Source organism: Globicephala melas, chromosome 1 (genome assembly GCF_963455315.2).
Source record: "Globicephala melas chromosome 1, mGloMel1.2, whole genome shotgun sequence".
Lineage (NCBI taxonomy): Eukaryota > Metazoa > Chordata > Mammalia > Artiodactyla > Delphinidae > Globicephala > Globicephala melas.
In genome coordinates, this window is record NC_083314.1 from 123,856,038 (window position 1) to 123,868,714 (window position 12,677).

General features: G+C 33.2%; 1 protein-coding gene across 1 annotated transcript in view; it reads left to right on the forward strand.

Annotated features, from left to right (window-relative positions):
* LRRIQ3 (leucine rich repeats and IQ motif containing 3) overlaps positions 1–12,677 on the forward strand; it is a 235,164-nt gene that overhangs the window by 116,328 nt on the left and 106,159 nt on the right. Inside the window, exon 6 of the mRNA XM_030865955.2 lies at positions 1,105–1,261. Coding sequence (XP_030721815.1) covers positions 1,105–1,261 — 157 coding nt within the window. The remainder of the gene's footprint in view (positions 1–1,104; positions 1,262–12,677) is intronic.

A 12,677-nucleotide genomic window follows, 5' to 3' on the forward strand; every position in this document is an offset into this window, starting at 1 on the left:
TGGCTGCTGAATTTTATCCAATGTCTTTCTTCATCCATTTATATACTCTTACATTTTTCTCTTCATTAAATTGTTTATGTAATGAGCTTTGTAATACTTGGTCATAGTCTTATTATTCTTTGCTTACATTGCTGGATTCTTTTTATTAGCATTTAGAATTTTTGCATCTGTATTCAAAGATTATATTGGTATATGGTTTTCTTCTTATTGCCTTATTAGACTGAGTAGGACTTTGAGTACAATGTTGAATAGATAGGGTGAGAGATGTTATCCTTCCCTTGTTTTTGATCTTACAGAGCTAACATTTAGTATTTTACTATTGTGATATTAGTTTGTTGATGCCATTTATCTAGTAATATTTTGAATACATTAGGTTAAATAAAACGTAATACAGTCATCGCTTGCTATCTGCAAGAGATTGGTTCCAGGACCTGCTGCAGATACCAAAATCTTCAGATGCTCTAGTCCTTTACACTTGTCCCTGTGTACTTGCGGGTTCCGCAGTGTGGTGGGTTCAACCAATAACAGATAGTGTAGTACTATTTTTACTGAAAAAAATTCATATATAAGTGAACTCACGCAGTTCACATTTGTGTTGTTCAAGGGTCAAATGTATTAAAATTAATCTCACCTATTTCTTTTTACTTTTTTCTTAGTGTGGCTAATAGAAAATTTTAAGTTACTTTATGGCATGCATTATATTCTCTTGGACAGTACTGCTGTAAAGTAGTTTTCCTAGGTGGAAATAAGTTATTTCTTTACTGGAGAAGAAAGATAAAAAGAGTTTATATTTGTTAACATATTTCTATAGATAATTTAGTCATGTTCTCTCTGACATTATATTATAAAATGCATAGCCAGATGTAGTTACAGAATTGTTTGTGCATTCATGTCCCCAGAGATTTCTCAGCACTCATTCATCCCTTGATGAATGTTGATGAGCCAGCCCTAATGCCTAGCTTTATATAGTAATAATATGAAAACAAATATTACATTAAGTTTACCACTATGTTTTGCAAGATGTAAGTGAACTCATAAGTAGTTTTCTTTTTTTTTTTTTGCAAAAAAACTAAATGACCGTTCTCCCCCCCCCTTTATATTCAGCCACTTGTTCTTGTATAAAAAACATCAGGAAAAAACTATTAGTGAAAGTGAAAAAAAATGGATTTGCAAACACAAAGGATTTGAAGATAAGCTCTTTAAGGATCTCTTATTTCATCCTGGAACCAATATAACAGAAAAGCGTGCATGTTGGAAACATGTAAGTATAATTATTTTATTACTCTTCTTTGAAATATTTTTAAGACACTATAGTTATAGTTTATATTGTATTAGTGATAATTTCTTTAATCTCTTTTAAATGTCTTCCATTGTTAATATTATGCTTGAGATTTTCTTGATGTGATAAAAGTCATATAATGTAGAATAAATGTAATTTTTGTGGTGTATTAATCACTCTTAACAGAACCATTTTATAATTTATGCTTTATATATGTGTTTTCTCTTATTAATTATTGGAAGTAGTTATTAATAGTAATATAAAATATATTCTCAGTAGCTGAAAACATAAAGAAATATTTAGTTTATTAAAGGCTGATAATTATACATATAGTATAATATTCACTCAGTATTTTGTGCAAAATCATCTATTGCTTTAAGGACACAATAAAAATAGAAAGAAATGTATATTTATTGAGTACCTACTATGTACCAGGCACTGTGCTAGATATTTTGCATGTGGTATGTAATATATTCTTCACAATACTGTAAGAGGTATTTTTACCTCTTTTTTTATGATTAGGGAAACTAAGACTCATAGGGGTTGATTAACTTACCAAAAGCCAAACAGTTAAGTGACATTGGTAGGCCTTAACTCGAGATCATCTGACTCCAAAGTTTGTGCTTTTTTATTTTTAGAATTTTGTTTTGCTTTTACCATTAGGTAATGGTAAAAATGAAAACTCGGCATTATAGTATAATTAACTGGAATGAACTTTTTATAATTTATAAAGCACTGTGTTTGTCTGTAAACTCCTTCATATTTGCACCTGTACCTGAATAGCCTGAGCTACAAATGTTTCCATTACATTAACATAATTAGAAGGGAATACAAACTGTCCAGACTGACATTAGTCTGATTTCAATGTAATTGAGGACACATGTTCTAGATATAGTACAGTAATGTCCTCAAGCCCTTAAATCCCACCAAAATTTATCCATTGAATAAAAACATAGGTTTAAAAGGCAAATGTATCTTATGCAAAACTTTTTCCTCATTAGCATGCAGGGCCAACTGTATTAATTTGCTCCAGATGATAGTATGCTCCATAAAGTTTATGTGAAGTGTCTTTTGCCCTCTTTGTAGAATATAAACATGTTGATTTCAGGCATGTCACCTGCTTTTTATAAGCTTTATTTAGAGAAGACTTTCACTGATGTATACTGATATCCAAGTTGGATATGGGTATGTTGTATACTGATAACCAATTTGGATATACTGATAGCCAACACCCATATATAAATGTAGATGTATATATACCTATCCATATATATGTATATTTGTATATATGTTGTGTCATGGCAAGTGACCATTATATATACATAAATAGGAATAATATATATTATAAATGTTATGTTATTTAATACTTATGAAGTTACATGTAATATACCATTTCAAGATTTTGGAAGTATTTTGAATGTTATAAATCTTTTGCTAAAATATATTAATTATAAGGAGTTTTCTAAAGCTCTTTGATATTAGTAATTCTACTAACCACATCACTACTAATGTCATTTATTAAAAATTATTCTTTCATAGTCTATAAATATGTACATTTTCCTATGCTTTTTTCATTGTTTATAGCTACCATTCATACAACATTATGAAGTCTTCAAAGCTAACTTTCTTATAGTAACTGAAATAATTTTTCATTGTAAGATTCATCTTTGAATCTATTTCTTCTATATATAATTGTCATTCCATCTTCTGCTAGCCTCATTTTTAGTCTTCTCTTCAGCTCACTCAGTTGATATATTATTCTTTTATTATTTTTACTACTCACATGTCTAGTCTTTAGTGACTTGGAGCTTGATTTATTAGAAGCTATAGTGAGAGCAGTTAATACTATAGAATACCTAAGAGAACCTAGGATCCAGAAAACATTAAAAGAGTTAGGGAGTAGGGAAAGGGGAGGGGTTGAGAAAATATCAGCATTTAATACTGGGAGTGCATTAGAGAAAGATACTGTGAGCAAAGTAATGTAAAGCTTAATCAAGAATGGAATTCGAGTTTCAGTAATTAGATAAAGCAATCGTTGTCTGAATCTGCTCCTGTTTGGGGATGAAACATGCTTGGTCTCCCAAGGGCTTAAAATTTCTGATATTAATGGTAATCTAAAATGGAAAGAACCAGAGGAGTGAGTTCAAGTCACATTCATTTAGGAAATACTGTGGTGCAAAGCCAGAAGTCCATATAAACATCCAGAGTTAATGGTGCAAAAATAAACTGTAAATGATATACAGAACCAAAAGTTAGAAGCCATGATGAAAGAATCTGACAAAAAACTGGATTGGAGTAGAAGACATTGAGGATCTAAAACAATTGCTAGGGATATTATTTATCCATGGCTTACAGATATTGGTCAGAGGGTGGTTTTTCTTCTGTTATTGAATAGACTGACATAAATACAGAATTATGGTGGTCAATTAGATCAAACTTTAGGGACATTTGTATATTACTATGTGGGATTTTAGGGAAATCTAGATACTATTATGATGGGTTTTGCTGGGGCACCCAAGGCTATTTGAAATCTGCTTTTGCACAGTCAATCCTTTTACTCAAAAGTTACCAAGGAAAATATATGTACTGGGAGTAATAGCAAACAAAGCAGTTCCTAACTGAGGCTTTGGTCTAAAATTCCATTGCAAGATTTTAGTAACCTGGGCTAGACTATGAGATATTCTTTGTTACCCATGCTTTTTTATCTTGAATAGTTATTTCCTATATTGCAAACATGAATTTTAGAAGGGGTATAGTATGAAAGAAAGTCACACTCATTATAGCCAAAAGGACAGAGATTAAGAGAAGAGGAAAGAAATTTGCCATATATTTATCTCAGAGAAGATTAGTTGCCCTCTTTCCTCTTGCCTCCACACCCTCACATTTGAAGCTTCCTTAAGCTGGTTTAGTCATATGTTGTTAGGAAGGAAAGAAAGCATCTAAGAGGTAAGAAAGAGTGATGGCCAGGAACCCTTACTGTTATAACCTCATGGAAAGATAGAACAAATCTATGTGTTGTGGATCTCTGTTTTCTTTGACAGCCCACCTCCTAGAATCATGATCTAATTTTTTCTTAGGACTTGAGCAACACCCTCTTGCCTTGAAGCATTAATATTGGAATTTCACACCCTTTATCTTGACTCATCTTCTGGAGAGTGTGCATATGTTCTCCCTAGTTATCAATAGAATGAGGAAAAAGATCCATAGGGCAAGCCAGTCAATTTCTCTGGAAGAGATTTCTTACATTGAACCACTTCTAGTGCATTGAATGTTCACATCTTGTTCTCCTTTATGGCATTCTATAATTCCTGGAAACATAATATGGCAGTCATCTATACTAAAGTAAGATTTGCTTTAGAACTGATGATTTGGTTGAATTCTAAGATATTTTTATTGATTTTCCTTTGGTTCCAAAGATACATTTTTCTCATAACTAATATGGATGGAACTATATACATTCCATGTTGAATACCATTTTTGTAAAACAAAAAAGAGCAAAATATACTTGAAGATAATCCTCCTGTGAACCCTTTCCATTGATTACTATTAAATACATTTTCTTAAAGGTGTGTGTGTGTATATATATATATATGTATATATACACACACACACACACATACATACCTGAGGAACTGTTTGTCTTTTAATATATTATAATTTTTAATAAGGTTTCAAAAATATAAAGTAACTTTTTAATTGTACCACATATGCATTAAAAATACATGAAAATCACAATCATCAATCTGTTAATAGTGGTTATTTAAGAGGTAGAATGTTAGGTGATTATTCCTTTCTTTCTGACAATTTTGTATATTCTTTCTAATCAGAAATCATGTTTTGTTTATATAATAAAAACAAAGATTTTGCATTGTGGATAAAAACATTTTATCTCCATTTTTTATAATAAAAATATAGAAATATTGTCTTCAGGAACCTCTATTTTATGTTATATTCCACATTAGCAATTCTCTTTTCTTAGTTAATAAACATTATTTTTAGAGCACTTTTAGGTTCACAGCAAAATTAGCAGAAAGTATAGAGAGTCTCCATGTTACTCCCTGTCCCCACATATGTACAGTATCCATTATCCACATCCTGCACCACAATGGTATATTTGTTACAATCAAAGAACCTACATTGACACAGCATTATCACCCAAAGTCCAGTTTACATTAGGGTTCACTCTTGGTGTTGTACCTTCTATGGGTTTTGAGAAATACGTAATGACATATATCCACCATTACAATATTGTACAGAATAGTTTCACTGCCCTAAAAATCCTCTGTGTTCTGCCTATTCATCCTTATTTTCCCCTAACCTTTGGCAACCTATAATATTTTTACTGTCTCCATAGTTTTTCCTTTTCCAGAATGTCATATAGTTGGAATAATATAGTATGTAGCATGTGTAGCCTTTTTAGACTGGCTTCTTTCACTTAGTAATATGCATTTAAGTTTCCTCCATGTCTTTTCATGGCTTATTAACTCATTGCTTTTTAGAACTAAAGAATATTCCATTGTCTGGAGGTACAACAATTTATTTATCCATTCACCTATTGAATGACATCTTGGTTACTTACAAATTTTAGCAATTATGAACAAAGTGGGTATAAACATCCATGTGCAGGTTTTTGTGTGCACACAAATTTTCAACTTGTTTGGATAAATACAAGGACGCTTGATTGCTGGATTTTATGGTAGGAGGATGCTTAGTTTTGAAAAAAAAAAATAACTGCAAAACTATCTTCCAAAGTGGTTGTACCATTTTGCATTCCCACTAGCAATGAATGAGGTTCTTGTTGCTCCACATTTTCACCAGCATTTGGTACTGTCAGTGTAAGTAGGTTTTGGCTATTCTAATAGGTATGCAATAGTATCTCATTGTTGCTTTAATTTGCAATTCCTTAATGACATATGATGACATCTTTTCAGATGTTTACTTGCCATCCGTATATCTTTTACTGGGGTATAGTTCTCTTTTTACTATTAAAAAAATGTAATGATTTATAATCACATGGCCTATGTGAGCAAGAGAGGAACGAGACGACTTTACCTTACTCAGGGCTGCTGCTTTGCACGTTGTATGAGTGCATTTACATCACAGTCTGTGTGGATGACATTCCCTGGAGTTGTGTGGAGCACAGCTTGCATGGCAGGGTGAAGTTGTGCTAATATTAATTTTACAAATCCAAGTTACTAATTATATTTGAGTTTGGGGTTTTTTGTGCCTACTTTGAATTCAGGTAAATAGGGGGGCAGGGAGAAAGAATAATCAGCTCCATAGTTTTAGAAGCCAAAAAATAATGAAACGACTTTTTCCCTCTTCTCTGTTTAGTTTAACAGTAGATGATACTAAGAAAGTATTGTGAGCATTGATCTCAGATCAGATTCAGGAGATGTGGAATGGGTCACCTTATTTTATTATGTGGAGAGTTAAAAAGAAACTTACGGTTAGATATTTCATTTTTTTAACTTCAGTGTTTTGTGAAGAGTCTTTCCTTACACTGGAAAGTGGCCTTTATTATCAATGAGTTTCTGGGATGTTGTACTAACTTAGGAAAGTCTTAAGAAAAAAGCTTTGTAATGACATTCTTACACGCTCTTTGTTATTGCCTAACAGTCATTTTCAGGCCCCATCAGCAATACAGTTCATTTCAAATGGGTATTTTTTTGAATATTTAGAGTGTTCTTAGCACTGTAACAAATTCTAAGGCCTTGAAGATTGCCATAAAACAATTCCTATGCTGGAACTTGTAGGGAGAGGGGAAAGAAATAGGAATAACTTACTAGGTAGGGACTGATTATATAAAGTATGGAACTGAAAGGAGTATACAAATTCAAATACAGTTTAGTCAGTTGCCTACATCTAAGGATCTGATCAAAGGAGCTGGAGTTGTCCTGAGTATTAAGACTTATGGGAAATAATGGCTTTTAGGGTCAGGTAGAAGTATGAGATATTTATCAGAAGAGTCACTAAGGGCTAGCAGGTGCTAAGGGTAATTTAATTTAAGTTTAATTCACCTATGTTTTGGGGTCCAAAGAAGCAAAACTGATGACTTAAAAGTGAAGCTGTAGCTTTTTGACTTAATCAACACATAATGGGCTAACTTTATCCATTTAATAAAATTTCGCAGATGTTTACTAGGTGCTTTCTAAATATCAGGTCCCCTGCTTGTCACTGGCAGTAAAAATAAAATAAGTAAAGCCTGTCCCCTTTAATCAAAGATTTTACTGAGACTGCAAGGAGAAAACTTGGAGCTAAATGAATAAGATTAGGACAGAGGCATACAAGGGTAATATTAGACACCATTTGTGGCTGCTCAGATGCAAGGAGTGTGGCTAGCTGACAGCTCCAGCTGTTAGATTGTTCAGGGTCCACCTCTGCTTTCAAGTCGAGGTCACACTATTCTCTAGGCAGCCTTCAGGCAATTACTAAGTAAGGCAGTGTTACAAGGGCCTGGCCATTATTACTCATTGTTGGACCTTCAGATAGAGACAGACTTTGCTTCAGAGCTCCTGGTCGGTTGGCAGAAACTTGACTCTCCCTGCTTAATCCACTTCCTCCGTTTTCCTTTAAAGAGTATTACTTCCCAATAAACCTTTTGCACACTTAAATGTCTTGGTATCTCCTTTCTGGAAAAACCTGTGACACCATATATTATGCTTGACTCCATAGATATGGATAAGAAAATTTTTATAACCAAGCAATTTCAGAATTATTTTTAAAAAGCAGCAAGTGGATGCTAGATTAATACATAATCTGAGTTGTTCAACTGTGAGGGTTGCCAAGGTCAACAGAGAGATCACTAGGAAAATGAGAGAATTGAGCAGACAACTTATCTTATAGCATAACACATGTGGGAAAGGCATAGGGACAGGAACTATGAAGTTCTCATAGTACCTTTCAACAAATACTTTGTGAATTGAGGTGAATAAAGGAAAATTACGTGACTTAAACCTGAAATAGATAGAAATTAGGAAAAAAAATTATAAGGGAGGGGCTCCCCTGGTGGCGCAGTGGTTGAGAGTCCGCCTGCCGATGCAGGGGACACAGGTTCGTGCCCCAGTCTGGGAAGATCCCACATGCTGCGGAGAGGCTAGGCCCGTGAGCCATGGCCACTGAGCCTGCGCGTCCAGAGCCTGTGCTCCGCAATGGGAGAGGCCGCAACAGTGAGAGGCCCACGTACCGAAAAAAAAAAAAAAATCATAAGGGAGATACTTATAAATTACGCCAGATGGTAACTTCCTTGGCATCTTTTAACATCTTGCAAAACCAATTCTGTTGGTCCCATGCACATACCTAAGAGCTGTAATATCAGTAACATACGATACACTGACTCTCTCCTAGGGGTCACAAGACAAATATAAATACAAATGTAAGTAAAAATTCCTTTATTCTTAATATTATTCAATAAAGTGTCCATTTTTCCTTTATTGAAACATATGTTTTTTGTAATCATAGTTCCATCTCAGCTGTTCACCCAGAACACTCATATATCTGCATGCTATCCTGACATTTTAGAACCAGCTAGAGGACAACTGGCACTGTAACCACAGAACTTTTTTTGTTAAAATACACAATGTGGAAGTTATCTTTTACTCTGTGTATAAAGATATTGTGTCTACATTTCCGAGGACTACAAGGAGTATTCCTGCCTGAATTATTTCATGCAGAGACTGGAAATCTACCTGGTACCCTTCAGCTTAGCTCTCTTCAGTATTCAAAGTTTCTCAGTCTTTTTGGGCAACTGACTTAGAGGTGAAGACTGATTTTATAACAGGAAGAAAACTGGATCAAATTTATGTCCTTCTGTCCTGCCTCATTTTCCAGACTGTAGGCACTTTGCCACTCCTTTTTAAGACAGGTTTTCTGGCATGATCATGGTTTTCATTCTGTGCTTCTGAAACCATATCCCTATTGCACATTTCCAGATAGCTGTCCTTTTGCTTATTCTTCTCCTTGCCTAGAAATAAAATAAATTTGCTGTAGGCCCCCCTCCTTGTAAGCTCCTGACCTATTACTGTAATTTCTCTTTCCATTTTGCTCCAAGTTATTAATTTTCCCTTCTAAATGACATCCCATGGTTCATTTGCTCTTCCCTCTTATGTCAAAATTTGATAATGAATTTTAAAAATTTGTAAAAGTTAAATGATTTTGATTTGTAAAACTTAAACTCCTTTGGGAATGTCTAAACAAATAAGCTAACATAGTTTTGTTAAGAAACATGCAGATTTAACTTACATCATACTTATCATTAATAAAAGATAACTTTTTTATGTTGACCACTTTTATTCTGTACTTGCTTTTGTTTATTTTCTTTTTCTTTATTTGTTCATATCCTTTGTTCATTGTTCTATTGGTATGGACTTGCTATATAGAATTTTACTCCATTTAACTTGGAAGGGACAATTTCAGTGAAATTTTCCCTTATCATATGTTCTTTCCAGTTTATCACTTGTGTATTAGTTTTATCTATAGTGTCTTTTGCTGTTCAGAAAACTAATTCTAATGTGGTAAAACCAGTGAGTATTTGGGGTGTCTATTCTTCATAGAATGCTAAAAAATGTTCTTCACAGCTCTAGGCTTATAAAAAGATGAGTTATTTTATTCTGACATTTTTATGTTTTTATATTTTTACTTTTATATATCATTCCACTTGGAAATTATTTTAGTTTGGGGTTGTAGTAAGGATAAAACTACATATTTGAATGAAATACTGCCATTTGCAGCAATGTGGATGGACCTAGAGAATATTATGCTTAGTGAACTGTCAGACAGAGAAATACAAATATTATATAATATCACTTATATGTGAAATCTGAAAAATAATAGAAATTGAAGTATATGAAAACAGAAATAGACTCACCATATAAAAGACAAATTTGTGGTTACCAGAGGGGAGAAGGGGAAAGGGAGAGGGACAAATTAGGGGTATGGGATTAACAGATACAGACTACTATATATAAAATAGATAAGCAATAAAGATATACTATTTAGCACAGGGAATTATACCCATTATCTTTTAATAACCTATAATGAAGTATAATCTGCAAAAATACTGAATCACTATGATCCACACCTTAAACTAACATATTATAAATTAACTGTACTTCAATTTTTTTAAAAAAATAATTAATTTTAGAGGAAAAGAAAAAAACTTTATATTTTTATATATAGTAAATTATTCCAACACCATTTGTTAATTATTATTCTACCAGGTATTTAAAATAGTACATTTATCACATGATAATCTCCTTGTATCTAATTATTCGAAAACAACATCATTTTAATATTTTAGCTATATGATGTTGATTTGTGATAAGGCAAACCAATTTTCATTATTATCGGCTATTTTTGTGTTTTATTTATTCAAATGAAGTTTAAAATCATTTTGTGTATTAAAAGGTATTTATTTTAATGGCACTGTATTTAGAAAGTGATTATGGGAGAATAGACATGTTATAATGTTGAGTCATTTGCTTAAGGACCTTTGTATATATTTCTATTTATTCAGTTATTTCTATGATTTTCACTGAGGTTGTGTAGTATTATTCACGTAGCTCTTGCACATTTAAGATTATTCCAAAAATAATACGTAAAACATAAAAACAGGGCTTCCCTGGTGGCACAGTGGTTGAGAGTCCGCCTGCCAATGCAGGGGACGCGGGTTCGTGCCCTAGTTCGGGAAGATCCCACATGCCGCGGAGCGGCTGGGCCCGTGAGCCATGGCCGTTGAGCCTGCGCGCCCGGAACCTGTGCTCTGCAATGGGAGAGGCCACAGCAGTGAAAGGCCCTGCGTAAAAAAACAAAACAAAACAAAACATAAAAACAATTATTTTATGTTGAGACTTGAATTTTTTTTAAATTATAATTTCAGACTAGTATTTTTATAAATACTAGTGTTGATTTTTTTAGTCACTATCTTGTTATTTGAAATGATTTTTCAGTTTATTCTGTTAGATTGTCAAAGTATTCTTTAGAAAATGATCACTTTTCAACAATCATACTTTTTCCTATTTTTCTTGTTTTCTTGAGTAGATTTCAAATTCAAGAATAATATTGGTGGTAAATGGGTATTCTTGTAATTCTTGTATTATTTCTGATTTTGATCCTAATACCACTATTATTTCATCTTGAAATATGATATTGCAAAATTTCTGGTAGGTACTCTTCATCATGTTAAGAAAGTATCTTAGTACTGAGATGTTGGATTAAATATAAAGCACAAGTATTTGTTGAACATTATTACATGCCTTTTCTAATTCTATTGAGAGTCTTCATTTTTTTTTCTAGTATACTAAGGTAATGAATTAAATCAATATATCTTGTTATTTTGAACCGTGCTTGCATTCTTAAAACAGACCTTAGTCATTGTGTGTTTTTGTTTGAATGGGAATCACTCAGTTGGGATAGCTAGTACTTATTTTAAGATTTTACCCTCTGTAATAATGAGTGACGTTGTATTGTTTTCTTTTGGTGCCTGCTTTTTGAGGACAGTGGTCTGTCTTAAGACACTTTCTTTTTTCCTATGCTTTGAAACAATTTCAGGAATATAGGAATTAGGTATCTTTTGAATATTTACTAAGGAGCCTTGCCCATGCAATTGTCAAGTTCATATGACTTTTTAAATTGTCAAAGACTTGTAAATCTTTGACAACAAATTTGGTCATTTCTCATCATTATATATTTCAGATTTTAGGAATTCTTAAGTAGCCTTAGTAAACAAATTTTGAATGTAATTAAAATTGTCTCTTTTAACTAAATAATTTAAAAGTTATTACTTTGTATCATGTTTATCTTTATTTTCTCTTTCTGACTTTCCAGCATTTTTTTTTTTTTTTTTTTTTTTTGCGGTACGCGGGCCTCTCACTGTTGTGGCCTCTCCCGTTGCGGAGCACAGGCTCCGGACGCGCAGGCTCAGCAGCCATGGCTCATGGGCCCAGCTGCTCCACGGCATGTTGGATCTTCCCGTACCGGGGCACGAATCCGCGACCCCTGCATCGGCAGGCGGACTCTCAACCACTGCACCATCAGGGAAGCCCTCCAGCATTTTTATAGATATACTTTTAAGATATTTTTCACACATTTATTTGAATACATAATTTTCTCAATTTTTTTTCTGATTTCTAATGAACATTCAACATTATACCTTTATTTACCTTTCAGTGAAGATAATACTATATCCTATAGTTTTGAGAATAGTAGTCTCATTTTCATTATTTTCTTTCCCCCTCACATCCCCTTCCTCTCTGGCAAACACCTGTTTTCTGTATTTGTAACTCTTTTTCTGTTTTGTTGTGTTTGTTCATTTACTTTGTTTTTTAGATTCCACATACAAGGGGAATCATACAGTATTTGTCTTTCTCTGTCTGACTTATTTCACTTAGCATATAACCCT